This window comes from Lissotriton helveticus, chromosome 8 (assembly GCF_964261635.1).
Source record: "Lissotriton helveticus chromosome 8, aLisHel1.1, whole genome shotgun sequence".
In the NCBI taxonomy this organism is placed as follows: domain Eukaryota; kingdom Metazoa; phylum Chordata; class Amphibia; order Caudata; family Salamandridae; genus Lissotriton; species Lissotriton helveticus.
The window spans coordinates 64,460,202-64,487,181 of NC_136069.1; the positions used below are offsets into that span (position 1 = coordinate 64,460,202).

The 26,980-nt window shown below is 43.8% G+C and overlaps 1 protein-coding gene across 1 annotated transcript in view; it reads left to right on the top strand.

Annotated features, from left to right (window-relative positions):
- The window catches only part of CASR (calcium sensing receptor), a 282,126-nt gene that overhangs the window by 70,198 nt on the left and 184,948 nt on the right, over nt 1-26,980 (top strand). Inside the window, exon 2 of the mRNA XM_078656628.1 lies at nt 6,851-7,297. Coding sequence (XP_078512754.1) covers nt 7,086-7,297 — 212 coding nt within the window. The 5' untranslated portion in view covers nt 6,851-7,085. The remainder of the gene's footprint in view (nt 1-6,850; nt 7,298-26,980) is intronic.

Here is a 26,980-nt window from a genome sequence, read left to right on the forward strand (position 1 = left end):
ACCTCATCTTACTGCTATGGTCTTCCTAATAACACTCGATAGACTCTTCCCTTTTCTATCCTTTCATTGTCTTATTCAATCAAACAAATAGACTCACATGTCCACAACTAACGTTAACTCTTATTTCCCTATACTAATTAGGGGTGGACGGAATTTGCGTAGTCGCGCTATGCAAAGCTCCGCGAAACGGTAAAACATCTCCGCGGAATTGCTTGTTTCGCATGTTTGCAATGCTTTTTTGCTGTTTGCGAATGCTATTTACTTGCTCGGGGAGAAATATCTCGCGAACACACATTTTGAAAGCGCGAACAAGCAAAAAATTCAGAGAAGCCGCGGATCGCAGAATTTTTGGCAATTCCCCATTCTCCGCGGAATGGAATTTACCGCCCAGGCCTAATACTAATCCACCACTAATCCTTTTGGGGTCCAGAGTATAGGGGGTGAGGTGCATTATGCTGCTGAATTGGCATATGGTGAGTGTAGAAATAGGTGCAGTAACACAAAAAACGGTGTCCATTATCATATACACCAAATGCTGTTGATGTAAATCACGGGGTTCACTAGGTGAATCCAAGTACGCCCAGGAGTATCATAGACTTAAAGTATTGGAGCACTGCTAAACCACCAATGGAGTAACTTATGAGACTGACCGGTTCTACACATTTCATTGTTGTTAGGATATATATACAATGGCTTGAAGACAAGCACCGGAAGAGTACAGAATTTCTATGCAAACGTGAGTGCTTTTTGTATATGTAAATTATTCTTGCTGTACTTGATGCTGTGTAGCCTGTAATGCGAGACCTATTGCATTGCAAATGCTTGTTTTTTTATTATTGAGAGACAAATGCAACAGACAAGAAAGAAAAATAGCCGCTATTAAGCTTGTTTCTAAAACCAGAAGAGGGAGGGAGGAGTTTTCTATGGAGAACTTTTAATGAGGCAGAAAATGTGATTGAGCCTGGCGTTGCATTTTAAAGCAGAATAAAACATCACAGTTTTTACAGGGTGCTCCAGGGGCACACGTGGCATTAATGGGGCTAAAGAAATTGGCCCAAAAAGTATTCTTTTTCCAAACAGATCAAAAAGTATGTTTACTGAAGGTGACACAGCGGCTTATGAGTTTTTATAAAGTACAAGGAACCTTATTTTGTTTCAGTCTTCAACCTCTTTTAACCCCTTCACTGCGGCGGCTATTCCGCCGCAGTGCTAAGGGGGCGGGGCGGAAGAGCGGCGAGCGCATGCTGGTGATGCAACCGCTCCGTCACCAGCGTCGGTTGCGCTGTGCTTATGACGGAGCGGTTCTGTCATGGCCCGCCCCGCTCAATAGAACGCTCAGCGCAGGCGCGGAATCCGCGCCGCGCAGGCGTGCCGAGCGGGCCATGACGGAACCGCTGATGACGGAGCGGTTCCGTCATCAGCATGGGAGGGGTTAATGACTGTTTCCATTCTTCTCCTTCGAGGTAAACATTTGAGAGAATCTACTTGAATGTGGAAGGATAGAAGCATGAAATATGACACAGGCTTCACAAACTCTGCAGAACTAGTACTAACTATGGGAATCTGTACAGGCTCAAAGAGCAGAGCAAGAAAACCATGGGCCATATTATCAAGAAAGGGCGATACAGGAACCCACTGACCTCAACTCTGCACAAATGCAGTGGGCTACATTGACCTTTATGATAGCGAAAAGGAATATAGCCCAAAAATGGGGATCTCCGCAGGCTCCCACCCTTGAGATCTGGAAAAATAACCTAGACTGGTGTATGTTTCGTGAGAAGACTGTTTTTGTTCCTAGGGGCCGCCCCCGAAAGTGGGCTTTGATATGGAGTCCCTGGAATAAATACAGAGGTGAGATTTGTGTACCACCCAGGACTGCTGTTTTTGATGTACCCCCATCCCCGTAAATATCTGATATATATTTATTCCTGTTCCCTGTACCCCCAATAGATGTTAAATTTGCTATGACATAATCCTCTTTAACTGTGTCTTTTGATGATGCTTTGTTGAATAAAAAGAATTGTTAAAAAAAAAAGAAAGGGCGATACATTATCGCAGCTTTTATCGGCAAGAAACTGCCGCTAAAGCGGCGATAATGGGTTTGATAATATGCCCTTGTGAATTCCCATAGCAGCCCAGGTTCTGGTGTTAACCTGGGCTGCTATGGGAATTCACGAGGGCATATTATCAAGCCCATTATCGCCGCTTTAGCGGCAGTTTCCTGCCAATAAAAACGGCGATAATGTATCGTCCTTTCTTGATAATATGGCCCCCAGATCCTACAAGCTCAGATCCCAGAGCAGACGCTTATAGTGATAAAAAAGGTCATAAAACCCATCTGTATATCCTGAAATGCCCCCACGTGGCCTTGGCCACCAAAAGCACATCCAGGGAGCAAGGAAAGGATGCCATAACATGAGCAATACATGTTTCCAAATAACATTTAAATATCCGCTTGGCATATGTCGTGCACGCTCTCTGTTAAAAAATGTCAACATGTCTTTTCCCCAAAACGCATTTCTTGTGCCCTCAAAAAACAATCTTTAATTTTCAGTAAAGGGCACATAAGAACTCTAGAACTCTCTTTAGCTGGTCTGCCAAATATTATATCCAGAATGATCTGAAAATAAATACCCCAAATCAAATGTGGTAATATTCAAAATAAAAAGACCAAGGAAGGAGAGGTGGCTAGTGAAAACTCAACACACTGGGCCTGATTCACAAAGGCAACTTTCACTTTTGAGTAGTTTACACTTTTGAGTAACTTTACTGCTTTTTGACTACTCACAAAATCCGAATGGAAGTTACACCTTGGAGAAAATTTAGGGTCCGATTTTGTGAACTGTCAGAAAGTAGTAAACTTACCCAAAAGTGTAAATTAGCAAAGTTGTGAAGACTACAATTATTGCCTTCCTTAATGTATGGACTGGAGGTTGTTCAGTTCTCTGGTTAGCTTCACCCTCTGCTCTCTGTGCTCTTTCGAACTTGTGTTTCTTCTTCCACCTGATGTTGCTCTCCTCCTCCTACACTGTTTGTCCTCTCCTAGGGCCATATGTATGAAAGTACCGATTTGCGATTCTAAAATAGCGATTTTTAAGAAATGGCTATTTCAGAATCGCAAATTGGTATGTATGTACAAATTCGCTTTTTTTAGCGAATTCTTAGTATTCCTTAATTGCGATTCGCAATTTGCGAACCGCAATTAAGGAATACTTTCCCATTCATTTCTATGGGCCAGGAGGCCCATAGGAATGAATGGGAAGGTATTCTCAATTTTGCGATTCGCAATTTGAAAATCGCAAATTGAGAATAATTTCAAGGGTGCAGGGGTGTCCAAAGGACACCCTGTTGCACCACTGAAATATGCATGGGTGCACATGTGGCACACATACATGACCTAAGGGCATGTATGTGCGTCACATGGCACTTTGAAAAATGCTGAAATGTGCATTTTTCAAAGAAATCGCAACTTACCACCAACTAGAAGTTGGTGGTAATTTGCAATTCCTTAAGGGCATTTTGCTAATTTTTTGGGCTTCATACATTGCATTTAAGAAATTGCAATATTTGCGATTCCTTAAATGCAATTGCAAAATAAGGAATCACTAATTTTATGATTCCTTATTTTGCATGCAGATTTGTGTGATACATACCATTTACCGAAAATGCATTCGCAAACGCCAAAATTCTGCGAATTTTGGCGTTTGTGAACGCATTTAGGCTTGATACATATGGCCCCTAGTGTCAATCTTCTGCTTTTAGGAAGAAAAAAACCTTCATTGTTTTATTTAGAGAGCCAAGTGGCATACACTATTTCAGATCAGTAAGCAAAAGAGCAAATCAAATGCCACCTGCTAGAACACGCGTTCATGGCGATCCATGTGCACCCGAGCAGAATGATGCAACTGCAAGCAGTGTTTGGGTCATTGCATCTTGTCTTTCTTTTTTTTGTCGATGCTGCACAGCATCGGCAAAAATGCTTTTGCCTTTCGCTTTTCCACCCAACGCTGTACAGCATTGTCAACAGCTATTTGCAAAGTGAATGCACCCTAAAGGTGAAACCTTTGCCATTTATTTTTCAGGTTCAACCTGACATTGATTTAATTCTATTTTTAATATTATTATTACACAGAGAGCAGAGAAATAGGAAATGAAGTGACAAAAAAACTCCGCCAAGCTACGCGGAGTTCCGTGAGCAGTGGAGTGCTTTACCTCGTGCCATTAACACTGATTTTTAGTGCCGGGTGTTTTCCCCGAGCTGTAAAATCAGCACGAACGGCATCTCAGACAGTGCAAGATGGCACTGCTTCTTTCTGCCGTTCGAGCAGAAGTTCTACTCGAGCGGCAGCTTCCTCATCGCGTACAGAAGATTTTTCTATACAAACGATGGAGACCATCCGCAACCTCCCGCTTTGAGAAATCTCATTGGGAAGAGGTCTTGCGTTGGATTTCCATCGCTCATGCTCACAACTTACCATTGGCGAGTGAGCAAAAAACTCTGCTCTGCTATGCCGAGTTTTTCCGAACTCCACGAGCTCCGCAGAGCACTGAGTTAAAAAAACTCCACAAACTCTGTGAAAGGAGCTCAGTTCGCCGCCCAGGCTTACCCTTTTCCCCATGTGTCAGTCTTTATATATGTCTCATCTCCCTCTTGTTCATAGATCCAATCTCTCCCACTTTCCCCTTACTGTCATTCCTCATTTTTACCAAAGGCAGTTTCTCATCGCTCCCAGTGGCTTCTCACCAGGTCTGCTGAAATGAAAGAGGGTCTGCAATGAAGTTTTCTTTGCCTTCAATGCAGTCCTGTTTAGTTTTTATGTGAAATGAAGGCCAGTTGGCAAGAGAACATTTTAAACTCAGGATTGGTCATCGGTGTCGATTGAACAACATTTCCATAATAATATGGGGAATAATGAAGAACTTTGATCTAACTACTAAGGCAAGCACATGTTTGGAAAGTACACAAACTATGGGGCCCATTAGGATGGCGGGCGGACAAAGTCCACCAGCCATCCTGACGTAAAACGGGACCACCCACCATAAGGGTGGCGGTCCCGTGGGGGCCATTAGGATGCGCCCGCCACACTGGCAGGCGCATCCCGCTTTTTTAACATTGCGGCGGGCAGTGCTGAAAGCACCACCCGCCGCAATGCTAAACATGCACATTGTGCATTTCAATGCACAACGTGACAGGCACCGTGCGGTGCCTGTCACGTTGTACAGTGAAGTGCAGGGAGGTACCATAGGTACCCCATGTGCACCCCCCACACCCCGGAGTCCCTGGGGGCCCGCAACGGGCCCCCACAGGACATTCCTGCATGCCTTTCTGTGGCGGCGTTGCCGCCATGGAAAAGCATGTCCCCGCCTTCACCCTAATATGGATGGCGGTGTCTAACAGAAACCGCCACCATATGAAAACCCTTTTCCACCCGGTCCACTCCTTGACCAGGCGGAAAAGCGGCGGACGGTCTTTCCGTCCGCCGCAGTCCCCCCCACCATAGTAATATGGCAGAGAGAAATGGGTGGCGGGTGGGGAAGGATGTCGGGCGGATCGCCACCGCCCGCATGGTGGTGGCGATCCGCCTGACATCCTAATGGGGCCCTATGAGTTTAGAAATAGGCAAGAAGTATAAATACCACATATCTGAACTATCCAGAATACCACACTGAATGGCAATTCTGTGCAAAGGAGATTTACTTTACAATATCATACATTCATATCCCTTGATTCACTTGGAGACACCTCATGCAAATCCACTGAGAAATGAGTAACCCTCAGGGGAACAATTATGTAGCTACAGGGTCATTAATAAAGCTATAGCCTGTGGAAGAGGTGTGGCGCAGCGGCCAGGGTGCCTGACTCCGGACTACGGGGTTCACGTTTCAGGCGCCGGCGGGAGTTAGCCTTTGGACAATAGCTCGCTTAATCTTCCAGACGGCCCCCAACGCCTTCACACCCTCGGGTAATTGTGCGCTTTACAAATACTGGATATCAATATATTTGGCGGGGAAACATCCTTTACAACGAAACTTTTACAACCCAGTGCTTTTACAACGCAGGTTTTACAACGAAAACCATTACAACGCATTGCGCTGGGGGGCGCTCTAGGATAGGGAATAGATTTAATTTACTATCCAACACCTTCCCTAGTGTCCACAGGGACTGGAGTTGGAATAGTAAATTAAACTATTCACTATCCAGCACCCCAAAGCGCTATGCGTTGTAAAGGTTTGCGTTGTAAAAACTGCGTTGTAACAGCATGCGTGGTAAAAGCATGCGTTGTAACGTCATACATCCTATTTGGGGCAGACATTTTGGAGCACCCAAATAAGGAGAGCTATCACCCTCTTGGTTTTGATTTCACTTTCATTTTGTTGTTTGTTGTGAGACACTGCCAGTTAAGGGCCTTTACCAGTTGTTATCGACTGCTTTCTAAGAAACATGATTGACTGTCCTGCTCTCAACATGCTAAATAATAAGCCAACAATGTGAAAGCCTGCGATGCACAATGTGATGGGAACTGATCCAGTACAGTTGACCCGCATAGACTGAGCCTACTGTTAACATCCGCACCAATGGTTTATACGAGCCTGTGCACCACTTTTTACAAGATTGCCCTTGAGAGAGTCCTCAACATAGTTTGGGTGTTGTCCAAAGAGGGTACTTGCTCATTCTACATACAGAGGCTCAATAAAAGAAGTGTCCCTTTAATCCTTTAGTTGATGTCAAATGCTTTCGATTGATTTGTACGTATCCTGTTTTAGTCCAACAAAAGAAAATTAGATGGATTGGGCACAATGAGGGGCACTTTTTTCCAGAAGAATGATTGTTCTTCTCTTTATATTTCAGGAAGCCTCAAAGATGGAATCCGCATTGCAACCAGGATCAAAAGAGCAAGGAGTTTGTTGAAACTTCCTGTTCGTGATGGCGAAAGGCGCTGAGGAGATCCCTTTGACACTCCCAGCAATGTTCATTGATCTGTAGACATGTCCCCCAATTCCGCCACAATCCATCAAAGGGAGAGGAAACTCATGCTTGTCACCGAGACTGTGCCTTCATCCCCCCCGGATTCGTTAATACCTTGATGGTGCCACCTGTGCGTGAAATGATGAATCTGTTCTGCTGCTGCTTGGTCCTCCTGGGTTTCGCGGCATGGAACACAACTGCCTACGGTCCAAATCAAAGAGCACAGAAGAAAGGAGACATCATCCTTGGAGGCCTCTTCCCCATACATTTTGGAGTGGCTGCTAAAGACCAGGATCTGAAATCGAGGCCAGAGTCCGTGGAGTGCATAAGGTAAGACGAACAACTTCATGTAAAGAATTGCGTATACTGCATTCCGGGTGACGCAGCAAATATTGAGTTGTCCAAAGGGACACTCCAGGTGAGCAGAAATTTCACTCAAGCCTGTGTTTTTTAGATGTAAATTTCTCTAGGTGTTACCTGAAGGAATTCAGTAGGAAAGATGGGAAACATGCAAGTTTTAATCCAACTCATACAATTGATCCTGCTTGTATTCTAATTCTGACCTGTGAAACTCAGAAATGGGAGCTAAACCCAACAGAGAGGTAAAAAACATGAACTTTTACCTCCAGATGGTACCAACCAGCTTGTAAGAAAAGTTCTAACCGGAAGATGAAAAAGGCACAGTTATGTTTTTCCTCCTATTGGATAATTTTATGTTTAATAGTCAAGGAGATGGTTTGTGTTCCAAATTGTGTTTTCCTCTGTGATCTCACCACCAGGCCATTTGCCCAGATCTCCAGTGGCAAACACCACCATTGATGGTTCCCAGAGTTCTATTACCCTGGGTCTAACTCAAGGAAGGCAATGCTCTGGTGAGAGCCTATCTTTCTCTGGAGTTCTGATTTCACTTTTCATGGGGTAGTGGGAGAAGGGGGTAAGGCATTTAGAATGCTTCTTTTTCCTAGACTTACTACAAACAGCAGTATCAGTGTCAGCTTGCTCATCAGATTCAGAGATTGTACAGGATGAATAAACTTCTAGAGTGTGGCTGGCATCAAGCTGCAGAAAGACTATTATCTAATGTTGTAAGACTTACTTTTATGTATCTAAATTGGGAAGCTACTTTATATCCGAGAGAGAAAATCCATCTGAACTTTACCAGTTAAACTCTGAAAGCCAGTGGCCATTGTCTGTTGAAAGTTCCAAAGTGCCATTTAAAGAGGCAGATTAACTCAGCCCATGATCACAAGCTCTGGAATGAGCTTCACCAAACTTCTACCAAGCTTGTTTAGTTCAGAAATCAGTGCAAAGTTGATCATTAGCCAATAGGCCAGTGGTCCCATGTACAAAATTAGGTTATTATTTGAGGGGGGTGAGAGCCCCACTGAAATGTAATCCTGAAGCGTAATCCTGAAGCGTGGCTCAGTGGTTAGAGGCGGTAGACCCGGAAGCTGAGATCGACCGTGGACCAGGGTTCGATTCCCCGCCTCGGCGGGTCTCGGGCTCAAAATTCCATGGACTCGACAATTCTCGCTCTGGTGCCTACTCAACTCACGGGGTCACACTCTGCGACTCTGGGCAATAGCTTGCTTAATCTCCACTACGGCCCCTCGCGGTGGGATGCCTGGCTTTCACCTTGTGGACACCCTGCCCAGGTTTCTCACAGGGGAATACCAGGACGGGTTCCCTAAGCAAGCGCCGGGACGCTTACGGGCAGCTGTGCGCTTTACAAGTCCAGCACATTTACATTTGTCAGGGTCAACCACAAAAGTCACTAAACAAAAAGGTGCTTAATCCTCTGTTAGTTTGGTACAAAAGCAGTCAGGCTTAACTTAGAGGCAATGTGGAAATTAGTTATGCTGCACTCAAAAAGTAATAAAGTATAAATACAACACAAGGAAAAATCCCAAAGCAATTTAAAAATTGAGTAAAACTTAATGAATAAAATGGCACCAAAACAACAAAAATCTAAGCTGTAGTACCGTAGTATTGAATTTTTTAATTTTCAGGTAAAAATAGCACCCGAAGCACAAAGCACTACTCACAGTTATCTGATTGTGTTGGGCCAGTTCACAGTCACAGGTTTAGGCTGACCGTAATCGAGCGGTGGTCGACTAACGGGACCAGGTTCATCCTGCTTAAGAGTATACCTTCTCAAAATCCACGCAAGGAGACTCGACTGGATTTTCGCATTGCGAGGTCGATGGCGCGAGGAACAGTCGTCACTGGAGCATCACATTGGTGTTCAACATGGATGGTTGCTGTTTGGCATGAAGAGCAGGTTGTTATCAAAACTTTGTGCTGGCAGGAGATGTGGTGACCAATGCTGATGCGAGGAGCCCGCTCACTGTCGCATAGAGTCTAAAACTTCTGGATTTTCACCTGGAGTGCAGTTTTCTGTAGATATGAGGCAGGGAGAATATACTATGATGCCAGCCAAGGATCCAGGACCTGTGGAGCACCTCTTGGTTATCAGGACTCACACCAGCAGAGGCAGGAAGCACGGTGCAGGCAGGTCAAGGTGGTTCTTGTCAGCTGTTGCATGGAGGCCTCTGGAATCTTGTTGTGTCCCTGTTGCTCAAACAGGTGGTCAGCCAACTGACCCTTGGAGTCATTTCTGGGGATCCTGGATTCAAGGCAGGCTATTCTGGCCTTCCTTCTTCGGTCAGCAGGTCAGTCCTTCTCCTGAATCTGCAACAGGTCCAGGAGTCTTCTGATGAAAGATTCTTAAGGTGCCCAGTTTAAATCCAGTGCCAGCCTTTATGTGGAAAAAAATCCAAACTGGCTCTGCTCAGTTCTTCCCCTGGGTTTGACTCCTAACTATTTAGGGTGACAAAGACAAGGGCAGGCCTGGTGTCAGATAGCTTTGTGTGTGCTGCAGGCAGGGTCCTTTGAAGCGTAATCAGAGCAGAGTACACCTTTTCTCCAGGCATCCTGACAGGAAGAATCACTCCCTCCACTCCCTAGCCCCATTTCTCCCTATATCTGCGAGGAATATACAACGGGCACCAGGACAGTCATTCACAATCAATTGACCCTAGACACTTGCAGAAAGGCGCATTTTGCACAGGCAGAAAAATGCCACCTTTCTAAACGTGGCATTTTCAAAATAGAAACTTAAAATCCGAACTTACCTTTAAACATGATTTTCAATTACAATTCAAAGGAGAGGAAGAAGCATTTCTCTATCTGTTCCTAAACTGAAGTTATCACTTACTAAGTGTAATAAGGTAATCCAGTGTTAGGCTATGGCAGAGATAGCCTTACAACAGTGAAAAATGAATTGAGGAGTAAAAACACAAGGAGGTGTAAAAATGTGAGTACACATGTCCTACTTTAGAAATACCATGCATCCTACCTTATGAGCCTATAGGGCCTACCTGAAGGGTGGCTTATAAGTATTAAAAAGGAACTGTTTGGCCCGCAAAAAGGTTTATTATGTCAGATAGAAATGCCAGTTCAAAACTGCTCTGCATGCTGAAATGGTAGGACTGAGACATGTTTTACATTGCTACCTTAGTGAGCGGCACGAGTGCTCCTTACCACTTGTAGCATTTCCTTTTACAGGCCCTGGGTACAAGTAGGGACCTATGAGTAAATTAAATGTGCTAATTAGGTGTATACCAATTTTATCATGTTTAAGGGAGAGAGCACAAGTAACTTACCACTGGTTAACAGGGTTAGACTCACAGAGTTCTAATGCCAACAAAAACAATTTCAGTAAAAATAGGAGAGTGAAGGCAAAAAGTCTGGGGGAATATCAAGCCAAAAATGTCAGGTCTAACATCCCTAACCTAGGGTCCAGGGCACCTACTCAGGGATCGGCGACTGTTCAAAAAATCAAATAATATTCAGAGATAAATATAGTATATGCACTTAAAATTGTAAAATATAAAGCTGAACATTAAAAAACACTTTAAATGTGAAGGAATTGTAAACTGGAGGATAAAAAGTAAGTTGTTATCATTACTTTGATTTCTGGGAGCAGCGCAAGTACAGCAAACAGAATCTAGTATGGATGATTAAATGTAGCATTGGTGTGCACAGACAAAAAGACAGCTGGCCTGATTCACAAGGGCAAACTTACATTTTCATGTAGGTTTACGCTTTTTTGATATTTACAAACTACGATTTAATAGTAAGTTTATGACTGTGGGGGCTCAGTAGTCGGGCAGAGAACTACGGACAGGCTTATCTTTTTATATATGGAATTCTTAATTTTGACTGCAGAGCCTCCGCAGTCGTAAACTCACTATTAACTCAAAGTTTCTGAATATAAAATGAAATGTAAACTTACACAAAGGGCCTAACTTTTTATATACATAGTTCTCTGCCCCAACTGCAGAGTCTCCGAGGTCATAAATTTACTATCAACTTGTAGCTTGTTAATATAAAAAAAAAGTGAACTTACGCAAGTGTACCTTTGTGAATCACACTGTGCATGTCTTAGGCGTAAACAACAGACAATGGGCCCGATTCACAGAACTAACTTAAGACAAAATCCTAAACTTACTACCATTTTGGTGTTCACAGAAGGCACTTACTCATTTTGGTATTCACGGAAGGCACTTACTCATTTCGGTATTTACAGAAGTTAGGAGGCCTAACTTTAGGACTCCTAAATCCCATCTGTGAATACCGAAAGTCTTAAAATTAGGATTTTTCTGAATTTTGCAGTAGTGAAGTTAGGACTCCTAACTTTAGGACTCCTAACTGCTTTCTGTGAATACCCAAAGTCTTAAAATTAGGATTTTTCACAGTTTAAGAGTAGTAAAGTTAGGATTCCTAACTTTAGGACTCCTAAACTGAGAAAAATCCTAATTTTAAGACTTTCGGTATTCACAGAAGGCATTTAAGAGTCCTAAAGTTAGGAGTCCTAACTTCTGTGAATACTTAAATTAGTAAGTGTCTTCTGTGAATACCAAAAATGAGTAAGTGCCTTCTGTGAATACGAAAATGGTAGTAAGTTTAGGATTTTGTCTTAAGTTAGTTCTGTGAATTGGGCCCAATGTGCTATTCTGGAGTATGGCATATCAATTCATCTTTTAAAAAACTATTATAAATTTTTAAAAGCTCCAACCTTCCAATTAATTAAGTGTTTTTATATTTGTGAATTAAATAAAATGTTTAGTACCTTCTTAAAAGTATACTTGTTTATTTATTTCTATGCATTATTTTGAGGTTCAAGTCATAGAAATTGCCTCTACTGGAGTCCTCCATTTCTACTGGTGATTTAGAAGGGGGATTAAAAAAAATCCAAAGGTTAGCAACCACTGCTCTAGTCAGATTGTACCATTCTGTAGGTTACCTCTGAATTTCTTTATAGTTGTGACAACTCACTGTCTCAAGCAGTTTATGTTGATTTAGGTTCATAGATCAAGCGGACATGCCAATATGAGATGTTCACATGCAATGTAAATTATATGCAGTTGGAGAGCTTGTAATTGTAATTTCATGTAATTGTCATTGCATTTATAAAGAGCTTACTACCCCTGACGAGGCACTGAAATTCTTTACGCTGAGCCGCACACTGCTCCAGAACCCATGGTTAATAGTTAGTCAAGTGTTTTTTGCTACTGCTGTGTTTTATGAGATTAGTTTTATGTCCTCCAGCAAATCACTTCATGATTTCACTCCAGTTTCTTTGTGGTAAATTACATTAATAGTAGTTAGGTGTTCTCATTGGTGTGGGGAGGGGTAGTACAGATGTTTGATGGGGTTAATTGATCAGCTGGAGGTTGGCAGAGTATTACCTTTAAAATGGGAGGGTTTGTGAACTTTGAAATTGATTGTGGGCAAATTGCACAAGTGCATTTGAATGAGAAAGGAGAGGCGCCAGTCAGAAATTGTAAGTAAAAGATCAGTTTTTCATGCCAGATTTTATGAATGGAGAGGATGCTCTCTGAGACAGCATGCATTTTGAGGTTACAAGGGTAAATTCAGGGGCCTTTCCGCGGCGGCAATGCCGCCACGGAAAGGCAGGCGGTGATTGCTGTGGGGGCCCCCAGGTGATGCCAGTGTTGGGGGTGCACATGGGGGGTACCTATGGTAACCCCCCACATTTGCATATGCAAAGCGGCAGGCACCGCGCGGTGCCTGCCGCTTTGCATATGCAAGTGCGTGCTGAAATGTTTATCATTGTGGCGGGCGGTGCTGAGTGCATCGCCCGCCACAATGATAAACATGTAGGATGTGCTCGCCACTGTGGCGGGCACATCCTAATTCCCTTTATGGCGGGCGGTCCCGTTCTCCGTTAGGGTGACGGGCGGACAAAGTCCGCCCGCCATCCTAATGTGCCCCTTTATTTGGGAGAACAGTCTGTCCAATGGTAGGCCAGCACTAAACCGCCGCTTCAGTTAGAATAGCTAATCAACTCAGGGGTTGGAAGCTTAAAATAATGGCTGTGCATAAACCTTGAAAGGCGATTTTACAAGTACTAAAATGCTAGTTTTAATTAAAAATCATGGTGTGATCCATTTAGGATGTTTCTGATTTGACACGGGACAAAATGGATCACACGTAAATCTACCCCAGAGAGCGAAAATGTATTACCTGCATTCCTGTGGATGAAGGGTGAGATCCAGACACTGAAATTCAGTGAAGTTTTGCTGGCAAGAAGCTTCTGATAGGAATTGCTGAAGCACTGCTCCCTTATATTCGAGAAGGGATGAGGGGTGGAACTGTAGGGGTACTACTCCTGGGAGGACCACTCAGCTGCACTGTAATTGTTATTTCACCGCTGTTAGGCGGGCCGTTGGGTGTTGACTCTGGGTGGGAGACATCTTGGGGGAGGAAGGGACGTGTGCGGCCGCCATTTTGGTCAGCATTATAGTTGCTGCGTGACGCGCTCTGCCGCTCTGCCGCTATTTAAGACAGTTCTGAAGGGGAGTCTGTCTTGTAAGGTAAATCTCCATTATCTCGAGGCCGATCTATTTTTAACTGGCACTCCATGTGCTTTAGCGCGTGGCACTTGTTTTAAACTGTTTCGTTTTTGTTATATTTTAATTTGCGACATTTAGGGGTACTACTCCTGGGAGGACCACTCATCTTGGGTTGGGCAGGGAGTAGCGGACGCCATCTTGGAGCGTCCCTGCGTCCGGCCACGCTGAGAGCTGGCTATTTAAAGCTCGCCTCCTAGCGTGCAGCGGTGACGCGCAGCGGAAGCGCCTTCCCTGCGCCTGAGTCGTGCCAGAGTCCTGCCCGTCTGCGCTCGTCAGCGTCTCGGAGGCGGACGAGGTAGGACCTGGCCTTTTATTGCTCTATTCGGTTTGGGTGTATGTTTGCATATATGATAACTTTCTCGGAGCTTATTGCTCTGCGTAGACAGTCCTCCTATTGCCACTATGTTCTTCCGTGTGGTCGCTCCTTCAGGAAGGGGTGTGCGGCATGTGGCTGGCGGGCCTCAATTTTGATGGCTTCCACCACGATGCCCCCTCCTATGCGTCATCAATGCTCTCTCCTCAACACCAGATCACTTAGCAGACATGCCGTGGACATCTGGAACTTGTTGTACGGCTCTAAAACAACTTGTCTGTTCCTCACTGAGACTTGGCTAGGAGAATGCTCTGGTCCTGATCTGGCGACTGCCATTCCTTCTAACTATATTATCTTCAGGAAGGATCGAGCGGAAGGTAGAGGCGGGGGTGTGGCTCTGATTGTGGACAAGAATGTCCCCTGTTCTATCTTTGCCGTTAAGAATATCACTGGGTGTGAAGCCTTAGGTTTTATCCTTAGGCTCTCTCCCAGTCAAACGTGCACTGGGATTCTTGTCTACACAGCCCCTGGGCCCCTGGGCTCTTTCTTTGATGATCTGCAGGCGGCACTATCGGTGCCTTGCCTCAGATCGGAGCACTGTATCCTGCTGGGGGATCTGAATGTCCATATGGATAATTTAGAGGATCCTGATACCATTAAATTGCAGGATGCTGTCGCTCCGTTGGGGCTGACTTCTTATATTACTAGCCCCACCCATATCAAAGGTCATACCATTGACCAGATTTTCTCGACTAAGAGGATTGACGTGGCTATACCGCGTCCTGTGTTTTGGATGGGCCATTTTTTAATTGATTTCTGTATTTTTTCTTCCGCCTTGAGTGGCTCCAGAGTACTGAAAGAGGTAACCCGGTCGGGTCGGCCTTTTCATCAAGTCACAGTGGAAATGCTGTCCGATGCTTTGCGCCGTCATCCTTGTCGGCTTTCGGGCAATCTGGAGGAAAATCTAGATTTTGTCCAGAAGTGGCTGGTAGCTACATTTGATGAGCTGGCCCCGGTGAAACCAGCTAAATCAGTAGCCAGACTTGTCTCGGCCCCGTAGTTTACTCCTTCTATGGGGAAAATGCGCCAGGATTGCAAGAAAGCAGAGAGAATGTGGTGGTGCAAGTACGACCCGGGTGATAAATCTAAATACCGGAATGTAATTAGGAGCTATCGTAAGCATATCTCCGAGGGTAAAAAAATCTACCTGGAGCGCAGAATTGACGAGGCGGAAAATAGGAGCAAAGAACTCTTCAGGATTGTACAGGAGTTCACTTCCCCTCCTTCGAGCTCCCCCTCCCATTCTCACTCCGAGGTCTGGATTAGTCAGCTGGGTGACTTTTTTATAAATAAAATTAAGTCCATTCAGGATACCTTCCCAGACGCTGGCCTCGGTTCTTCTGCTAGTCAACTGGCTACTCTCCGCTCGTCTTTTGATGATAGGAGTGCAGTCCTCTCGGACTTCCCTTCCCTATCTGTACCTTCTTCCCTCGATCTTCTCGCCCGGCTTCAATCTGGCTCGCCGCTGGATCCGTGCCCAGCGAAATGTCTAGGAAAGATAGCGCCTGCAATTAACAGTTTGCTTAATCCACTGCTCAATCTTTCCTTGACCATGGGCGAAGTTCCCTTGGCCTGGAAACATGCTCTGATCCTACCACTAATCAAAAAGCCCACTTTGGATCCTCTTGTCCATGCTAACTACAGGCCGATCTTCCTTCTCCCTGCTCTGGCAAAGGTGATCGAGAAACATGTACAGCTCTCTATTTCCGACTTTATAGAGAGCAATAACATCTTACATGACTCCCAATCTGGCTTCCGTGCTAACTATAGCACGGAGACAGCTTTGTTGGAGATCACCGATGACATCAGAGAGACGCTTGATCTGGGGGGGAAGGCTATCCTGGTTATGCTGGACCTGTCGGCGGCGTTTGACACCGTCCCCCATGCCGGTCTCCTGTCTAGACTCTGGGAGATCGGCCTTCGTGGGACGGTGTGGAACTGGTTTAAATCCTTTCTGACCGGCCGTCGACAAGTGGTCTGGGCACCTCCGTTCTCCGCGGAAATGCCGCCGCTAGAGGTGGGGGTCCCTCAGGGGTCTATCCTGAGCCCCACCCTTTTCAATATCTATATGGCCCCTCTGGCGGCGGTAGCGGAGTCCTTTGGTGCCCGGATCATATCCTACGCTGACGACACCCAGCTCCTTTTTACATTTAAAAAGGGAGAGGCTTTTGATGGTGGTTTGATCGGGGAATGCCTGGGCGCGGTCTTCGTCTGGTTTCGGCGGCACAGTTTGAAATGCAACTCCGTCAAGTCGGAGCTGCTTTTTTTCGGGTGCCAGCCGGATCCTAACTGGAAGACCTGGTGGCCCCAGGACATGTTTCCGCCTGATGTGGCCTCGGTGAAGGCTAAAAACCTAGGTGTGCAATGTGATGACAGCCTTTCTTTTGGACCCCAAATCATCGGTCTTTCTGGGAAATGCTTTGGCATTTTGAAAATGCTTCAGAAGTTTCTTCCTCTGCTGTCTCTGCAGCACAAAAAAATCATTGTGCAATCCCTAATTGGCTCGCGACTGGATTACGCGAATGCCCTGTATATCGGGCTGCCTAAATACTTGTTGGCCCGTTTGCAGATTGTGCAGAACTCGGCTGCAAGAGCCATTTTTGGTCTCCCACGCAGGGCAAAAGCTTCGGAACTTTTAAAGAGATTGCATTAGCTGCCCATTGCCAAAAGAATCACCTTTAAGGTGCTGACCCTGGCATTTAAGGCCCTCCATTCAATTGGCCCAAAGTATTTGGAGAAGCGCCTGGTTTTTTATGTCCCGAGGAGGACGCTCCGGTCGGCCTTTTTGGCCAAAGCCGTTGTTCCTCCGATTAAACTTGCCCGGATCGGAGGGCGCTCTTTCCGATACTGGGCCCCGTGCTGCTGGAATGAGCTCCCTGTCTCCATAAGAAAGTCAAACAGTCTCCTTGCTTTCAGAAAGGAGCTGAAAACCTGGCTCTTTTCAGTATAATTCTTCTGGTTGGGCCTCTGTGAGCCGCTGTGGTGTGTTTCTCCTCCTTAGTTCTCTTTGCCAAAGCGCCGGGACACCCCTTGGGGTAGCCGTGCGCTATAGAAGAGACCTAAACATAACATAACATAACATAACCTGCACTGTAATTGTTATTTCACCGCTGTTGGGCGGGCCGTTGGGTGCTGACTCTGGGTGGGAGACATCTTGGGGGAGGAAGGGACGTGTGCGGCCGCCATTTTGGTCAGCATTATAGTTGCTGCGTGATGCGCTCTGCCGCTATTTAAAGCTGCTAAATGCAAACGCACAGCGTATGCGCGCAGCGGGCGCGCCAGAGGCGAGCCCATCTGCGCCCATCCGCGACCAAACGAGACCAGGGGCCAGGAACCCTGGTCCCGCTACATTTACTCCAGAGAAGAGCTGCTGGAGGCTAATGATGGGAATCTACATCTTAGTCAGCGGTGTGAGGCCAAACTCAGTCAGGAAGGGCTGCTGAAATGCCTTGGTACCAAATCGGGGTGCAACATCGTACACTCGGTAAGAGGTCTGCATTATGGCCTTTTAAACACACGCTCCCTCCAGAGGCACAACTTAGAAGTGCTCTCCTTACTACAGGACGGAGAGTTGGATATCCTGGGAGTCACGGAAACGTGGCTAGAGGACTCCTCGCTGCCGGACTTGGTAGCCTCCTTACCGGCCAACTTTACGGCATTCTGCCTTAACAGAGCAGGTAATAAGAGAGGGGGTGGGGTTGCCCTTCTATATAGTACCCACCTGAGGGGCGAAAGAATTTATGCTGAAAGTCTTGGAGGCGCTGAGGTACTGGGCGTCAAGCTCGGGGTGGGGATGGACTGTTTGACCATCCTCTTAGTCTATCGTCCCCCCTGGGCGTCGCTGGACTTCCCGGACTCATTCCTGGAGTTGGCTCAGGACGTTCGCTCACGGTACAACAAAGTGATAATTATGGGTGACCTCAACTTTCACTGGGGAAAGTCCCCGAAAAAAGGCCAAGCTACTCAGATAGATGAGGCTCTTAGGTCTTTTGGGTTTGTTCAGAGGGTAATAGGCTCTACACATGATAAGGGCCACACCCTGGACCTCGTTTGGATAACAGCCCCAGAACATGGCCTAGAGCACGGCCCGGTAGTTGCACAGCCTTGTGCATGGTCAGATCACTACCTAGTGAAGGGTACGATCTCGGTTGACGAACCGAAGGGGAAGCCCGGAGCAGGGTGGAAGATAGTGAGGAAATGGAAAAATATAAATGGAGATAAAATGGTAGCTCATCTCCTAACCCATCTCCCACCTAATAAGATGGAACACAATCCAGAAGTTATCTGTAATGATCTAACAGATAAATTGAAAAAGGCAGTGGACCTTGTGGCACCAGCACGAAGGATGAATATTGTAGACAGAGGACCTGGAGCCCCTTGGTACAACGAATCCCTTAGGGAAAAAAAGAGGGCCCTACGTAAATCTGAGAGAGCATGGCGGAAGGATTACAATCTCAACACACGGAGCCTTTACATACAGGAGCTCGCTTTCTATAAACAGGCCATTCTGTTAAGGAAAGCTGAGTTCTACGAGGATAGGATTTCTAGAGCTAGGGACCCACAAAAAGAAATTTTTAAAGTCCTTACGGAACTCAGGAAAAATAAGGAGCAGAGTCCTGAGTTTAAGCAAGAAGACTGCCAAAAATCCCAGGACTTCTTTTCCAATAAGATTAAAGTTCTCCTATCTGAAATCGCCCTTACCCCCATTATTGACTGTCCTCTACAGATCACCCCTGCTACCCTGCCGGTGAACAACCCCTTGGTCACTCTGCCCTTGATTACGATGGACAGGTTGACTAATCTCGTGGGGCGGGTTAAATCGGGCTCCCAGGCGGACCCTTGTCCCCCGGGGGTTTTTAAGTTAGCTATGCCAGGTATTGAGGAAGATGTCCTGACCGTCCTCAACAAATCACTACAAACAGGGCAAGTTCCATCTTCCTTTAAGGAGGCACGGCTGATCCCCCTGCTGAAAAAAACTGGGGCGGACGCAAAGACTCTAAAGAACTTTTATTTTCTCTAAACTTTACCAAGAATTCTTAGGTTTTACAGCAGATGAAATACGCTGTGTGTATATTTTGACAAGACTCCATACCATTTTTCAAGATTGTATATAACATCCTTTTTTCGCTTCTCTTCTCCAATTGCTTTCAAGTTCATTTGCAGTCATACAGTAGGAGTAAGAACTTTCTTGAAAAAACCTAGAATGGCAAAAAGAAAAGTTACACACATATCACTCTGTCAAGAGACACCCTTCAAAGCAGACAGGCTCATACACCAGAGTGGCCACTCAGATGACAGAGGCCATGAAGGTTCATACAACCAATAGATCTCTGAGTTCATACTAACCTTACAGACTCTAAGGAGGGTTATGGAATTTTGGCAATTTTGCCTCCCTATTTCCTCCACCATCAACCAGTGTAGTTTTACCGAATGCCAATATTAGACAGTCACTTAGAAGTCAGGAGCAGTGTGCAAAGGAGTCTGAGCTTTGGTAAATGGCAGCAAAATATCACTTCACCTCAGATGAAAAAAGTCCTTGCTCTGTACCATGCACCAATCTTTCAGTAGCTTGCGGGCTTGTAATCACCAGGATGTTCCCTGCTTAATTTCAATTGAGATTAAAGGTTTCATGGAAGGAGTGTGAAAAAAACATACATTGAACTTGAATTTTAGGTAAAGTTGGAGGCGGTCTGCATATGTTCGGTAGTCAAGCTTGAACTTAAGACTCCCTATACATTATGATTTTGCTCAAAGGCAGTAGGTGAACTGTGTGTAACTCTACATGTTAACACGGGAGAGCTTAGACAAAATAAATCTTGCTTTAACTATCCGCATATTAGGGATGTACGTTGTTACAACGCATGCTTTTAGCACACATGCTGTAACAAGGCGGTTTTTATAACGCATTCTTTTACAACGCATAACAGAAAGGGGAGTTGGATAGTGAATATTTTAATTTACTATTCCAACACCAGTCCCCGTTGACACTAGGGAAGATGTTGGATAGTAAATTAAAAGTATTCCCTATCCTTGAGCGCCCCCCAGAGTCATGCGTTGTAATAGAATGCGATTTAAAGACCGCATTGTAATAGCACTGCGTGCTAAAAGTTGCGTCGTAAACGACGTTCCCCGCATATTAGTACTGAGCAGTGAGTGTAACCACCCCCACCCCCAGCAAATCCTGCTCCATTTCAAAGTTCCCTTTTCCATAATACATCTGGATTTAGATCATCTGCAAGAATTAGTCAGAGAAACCCCTTTACTTTACGCCCTATACATGTTGTTCATGTTTTTCACTTCTTTTTGTTTTACATTTCCAAAGCAATGAAGTTATAATAACAAAAAGGCCCGTCTTGCACTGATTCCCATTCTTCTGTACAGGAAATGTTGGGAGGGATCTTGTGTCCTACTGTCTGTGGGTCTTCTGTTCTCATGGTGTGTCATTCCCACATCCCACAGCTGTCCAAAGTTAGGTCTACACCAGAAGGAGCAGCAGATAAATAAACATCTTATTTCCCTAAGCACTGTCTGTCCAAATTGAAAGTAGATGGAAGAAATGTCTGTGGCTAGCCTAGCACCACACTAACATCCTGCTTACATCTCTAACCATTAGGGTTGAAATAATTAATCCTTTTATCTATTTATTTATTTTGTGGTGTTTGTCCATCTATGGAATAGCAACATATTTAGGAAGTAAGGTAAATGTGGCTTTGGGAAATTTGAACCATTCTTAGGTGTAGGTGTAACCAAACACTATTATTAGCAGATCACTGGAATAAAAGGAAGTTGACTTTCAGTCTCAAAATAAAGAAGGTTCCATGAATGTTACACATGTGCGTCTAAGAAGACATCTGCCCTTGAACCTCTTATATGTGGTTTGATGGAATAATCCAGTCTGGGGTTGTTAGTGCAGTACGAGCTTTGGGCATATTATCTTTGGCTGAGAAAATGCCACAGTAGTATGTTTCCAAAACTTTATTGAATAATATTGAATACAAAAATATACTTACCAAAATATCGTTGACAAAATATAGAATGCAAAAATATCGAATTCCTATCTACAAAAAGGTAAGTAAAAAATATCGAATCAAAAATATTGTTGAAAAAATATAGTTAGTCAAAATATCGATTTTTTTTAAATGTCTTAAAAGTAATTTAAATTTAATGAAATAATAAATATAATTAACTGAAACATACTTAAAAATACTTAAATAACCTTAAAATTAATACATAATTAATAATTAAAAATGAATTACCAATTAATAAAAAGTAATTACCAATAAATAAAAATTCAATACCAATAAATAAAAATTAATTATTTACTTAATTACAATTAAATTACTTCCCACCCTATTCCCCTATAAACCAACAACCCGCTATGGAAAATAAAATGAGAAAAATAACATAATTATCAATTAATCAATTAATAAAAATGAATGACCAATTTACAAAAATTAATTACCAATTACAAATTAATTAACAATACATTCAAAATGAATACCAATAAATAAATACAAATATTTAATTAATTACAATTAAATTACTTCCCACCCTATTCCCCTAAAAACCCACAACCCGCTAGAGAACTAAATTAAATAAAAAATAATTAATAATTGCTTAAAAATAATGTTTAATTTAATATAATTAAATTACTTCCCACTCTATTCCCCTATAAACCCACAACCCGCTACAGAATTAAATTATGCAAAAATTAAATAACATAAAATGTATTACCTAAAATAAATTGAACATACATTACAAAAATAATATACACTTTTCACACATATACTAACATACAAAACACTTTAAAAAAATGATATTATTAAAAATTCGATATATTTTAATGCCTCTATTATATACTTCGATATTTTAAACTTCTATATTTTGACAATCGATATTATATTACTTACCTTCAAACCGATATTTTTAACCACTATATTGTGTCCATTCGATATTTTGTCCATTCTACATTTTTACTTTGATATTATGTCCATTCTATATTTTGTATTCGATGTTATGTCTAGTTACCATCACACACTCTTCTATCTCAGCTAATGGCTTTGCTTACAGCTTCTTCTCCAAAATGACTACCCCCAGAGAAGCACATTCTTTGTCACTCACTCCACTACCTCCTCTTTAAACACCTCTGGGACCCCTCAAAATCCCTCTGCTCTTGTCTCTTAATTCAACCCCGCACCATCTACTGAGCTTATCACCCATTAACATTAACTCGGTGAGATATTTTAAAATGCAGACTATTTGTGACCAATTGAGTGAGTCCGAACATATTTCTGTCCTTGTTGCCAATTTGTTTGCGTCAGAGTTTTCAAAAAAATAGATGCATAAGTTGAATGTCAGACCCCTCTTTTTATCCTTCCGCCCCTTATGACTCCACCCACTTTCTGCTGTTGCCACATGTCCCAATTTCATGGGGTCCCAGAGTAAATCTTTCCCAATTCCAGCGCTTCTTATGTCGAGGGGATACAATCTTTCTGTTGCTAAATTCAGGTAGATGTATTATGAGAATTCTCCTTGCAGAGATTGCGCCATTCAGTGTGATCACTCACCCAGGACTGTGGGGCCTCGCCACGAGTGTGGAGGCCCTTTGTGAATGAGGCGCAAAGTCATAAAGTTCTACAGGGCATATTATCAAGGGCCTTATCGCCGCTTTAGCGGAACTTTTTCCCGCTAATGTGGGAATAATTTCATCGCCCTATTAGAAAGCTGTCGCTAACAGCAGTTAGTGACAGTTTGTAGGCGATAGCGAGTGGTTTGGGGCCCGCTTTGCATGTCAGTGATATTTATTGCTAATGACATGCAAAGTGGGCGTACCCAACCTGTTAGTGACTGAAAGCAGTCGCTAACATCGCTATCGCCTATTATCAAAGCAGGCACAGCGGTAAAAAAATTTGCGCTTATTACCAAAAAATAACGCCTGCTCAGACCACTTCTTAACCTGTATATCCAATTGGAGGTGGATATTCAGGTTAAGACCCTATTGGCATTGATGCCTGAATATCGCTGGATTTCCAGTGATATTCACGCATTGAGCCGCTATTGCCGGATATTTTAACGCATTTGAGATAAACATTGCTAACAGCACGTTATCTCTGCAATAAAATCCGGCGATGCGCGGCGATAAAAAAAAACATCGCTAAGCTCATTTAGCGATAAATATCGCTAGTTGTTGATAATATGCCCCTACGTGATTTGGGCAGTAGTGTGAGAACAGGACTTTCGCAACGATTTGTAAGCAAGTAGTTTGCTGCCTTTTTCCTCAACTGTGCTGAATTGCACAAAGGAAAAGATATACAAGGTATGTTGTGGTGCAGTAACGTTTCATAGTATTAAGCGAGAAAAAGGAAATGCTGTTTCAGCACCAACTAGCATTGGCAAGAGTAAAATGATGCAAGGATGTAAATAAAGAAGAACCAGGTATCAGTGGACAACATAGAGGTAAACAAACAGGAAGTGTGCAAAACTTTTCTTCTGTAATGAAAACTTTCCACACTCTGTGATCTAATTAGTGAATCAGATGGCTAAAAAGTGACCCACATTTTCAAATCAGGACAGTTTAAAACTTATAAAGACAAGCTGATTAGTTATTTTAAGAGGTATTGGAGACTGTCTGCATTTGTGCTTGCTGTAGGCGATATTTGTGGTAATATTAGAAAAATCCACAGTAAAATGTGCCTCACCATATGATAAAACTGGCCCACAAAAAGCCAAAAACACAGCCCATATCACTGATCTGTCAGACCAGCTCAAAGGGCACCGCTAGACTGACCTATTAGCCAGTCTGTACCTCGAAGCAAAATATGTACTTTGTATTTATTTCTTTTTATTATTATTTTTATAAAGAATACAATCACAACCATTGTAACAGGGTTAGCGTAGATGAGTAGTAGTCGTTTATACATTGGTATTTTACATTGCTAGCCTCTACGTTTGTAATTTGAGAGTGAAAGAAAAAAAAAGTAAGTAGGAAAGGACAGAAAAATTAGTGGTGAAAAATAGCAACCGCATCAAGATGTCGGAAAGTGTGCTGACCATAAGAGAAAGTTGAGGCAATTGTTTATAACAGTGGGTCTTAAACTTTTGACTCCTATGGACTCCACTAAATCATCAGCGGAAACCCAGGACCACAGTCTAAACAAGCAATTTCTAAGATTTGAAACTCAACACAAAACACAAAAAAATTGTGAGAAAAATATACAAATTATAAAATATTTTATTTAATTCACAAACAAAAAGCTATACAAAAAAACTACATTTTAATTGGAAGTTTGGAAAATTCCAAAATGTGGTTTTTATCTCTAAAAGACAAAAAGGGCGATATATTTATGAACACATTTTCCCAAAGACACAGAATGGGTAAAACCCTTTGATACATCTGGCCCAATATGGTAAGCTCAGGCATGTCACTTAGACTTTTTATCCCCTGATGGGTGTTGCAGGATTCTGTGTGCTGTACTTGTGCTGCTCCCATTTACAGAGATAACTTTTTAGTGTTCCTTTTTAGGGACTCATATTTTAGGAAGTTGTTTTTATTATTAACTTTTCTAAGCAGTCATGGATCCCCTGAGTAGGCGTTGTGGGCCCCCAGAGGCCAGCGGTGCAGGCCACATGTTAAGAACAGCTGTTTTATACGGTTCCCACAGTCAGCAGCTGGGAGTGTGCTCGGAGGGTCTCAGCAGCACACCAGGGACCTCTAGCAGCGGCCAGAGTGGCCTGCGGCGTGCAGCTGGCCAGCCTTCCCTCGCCCCTGCTACTGGAACACAGGCAGGCCCTGGGGTCAAGCCTCTCGGCTGTGCTGTGTCTCCCAGAGGTGCTTTGAACTCTGCAAAGGCAGCTGCTTCCGTTATGTCTCTGAAACGTTCAGTGCATCCACTGGAGGGATTTGGTGGGCATCTGTGCTCAGCCAGATAACTCAGTGGGTTAATGCACTATTGCAACATGATGATGATGATGAAAGTGACTTGTATCACGCACAGCTACTCCTAGGGGTGTCCCAGGGCCTTAGCACAGATCAAAAGAGGTGGAACTCTTTACATTTATTCTTACACAAAAAGCCAGGTTGTCAGCCTTTTTTTAAACATTGCAACGGGAAACAGCGTTTGCAATGCTGTCGCCACAACGCAATGCCATTACAGCGTGGTTGTTACAACAACCGTGTTGTTAGTATGCAACACCATTACATCGCAAGTCATTACTATGACTTGCTGTAGGGGGCGTACTGATATTGGATTTAAAATCCACCACCTTCCCTGCTGTTGCGCAAACTGGAGTAGGAATAGTAGAAAATACTATTCCTAAGTCAGGCACGCCCCCTACTGCAAGTCGTTGTAATGACTTGCGATGTAATGGCATGCAATCAAATCGCATGCGTTGTAAGTAGCTATATTCCACTGCAACGTTACTCAATGCAGGACGCTCCAGGGTGAGCTGATTCCGTGTTGTTCCTCTCGCTCTGACACATCGAATTCTGGGAGTCACTGCAAGTAATTTTTTAGCAGACCTCAGGTTACTTGATGGAGCGTAGAAGCTGACCCTGGTTCTAAGATAGATTACACCAGTCTGGTAAAGTGCCCCGTGCACTAGTACTAGAGCCTTGAACCAGAATATTTTCCTGAGAGAAAGCCAGTAAAGAGCATGGAGATAAGGAGACATCCGCATTCTGACTGGAAAGTTCAGAAGAAGGCGAGCTGCCGCATTTTGGACCGCCTGAAGCCTATCCAACAGACTCAGCTCATAATAGAGGGCATTACCGTAGTCCAACCTGGAGGTTTTCAAGTCTGGAATAACAGTTTTTTTTGCCATAAAGGGCAGGTAGTATAATAACTTATTTAATGAGCGCATTATATCGAAACAAGTGCCTATCACTGACCAATTTGAGGCTTAAAGGACAAGCTGTCATCAAATTTGACCCTAATATTCTTGATTATGCCTCCCTGCAGGCTTGGAGGTGCTGCATCTTTGGGCCAGAAAGTCTGCCAAAATTCTGTAGGAATATTGACAAAAGAAGAATATCTGCTTTGTCCACATTGCACTTGATTTCGTGTACTGTAATTCAGTGGATAACTGCAGTCAGGCATGTTTTGATCCGTAATCCTGAAATGTCTTCTCCATTGCCGCATGAGAACGGGAAGCAGCGTTTACATCGCGAGTGGTGCAATGCATGCGATTACAACGCGGTTGTTACAACAACCACGTTGTTACAATGCTAACCTTTACAACATAAGTCGTTTCTTCGACTTGCGCTAGGGGGAGCTCTAAACTAAAGAATATTATCATTTAATATTCCAACACCTTCCCTACTGTTGCGCACCCTAGAGTTGGAATAGTAAATTAAACTATTCCTAAGTCCAGAGCGCCCCCTACAGCAAGTCGTAGAAACAACTTGTGGTGTAATGGTATGCGTTGTAACAACGCGGTCGTTGAAACGTCTTGCGATGTAATCGCATGCGATGTAAGATCGCATATTCCATGAGAACAGCAGCTGCGTGTCATTGGGGCAAGATATACCTTTTGCCACAATGGCCTCAGCTATATGGGCAAGGGGAGTGACATTGATGTTGAATAAAGTTGGGCTTAGGGCAGAGCCCTGGGGAACTCTCACTGTCCAGTCACAGAGTTTTGAGGAAAAAAGAGGAATCAAAACTTGTTGGCTTCTGTCTGCCAAAACACAGGTGACCCAGT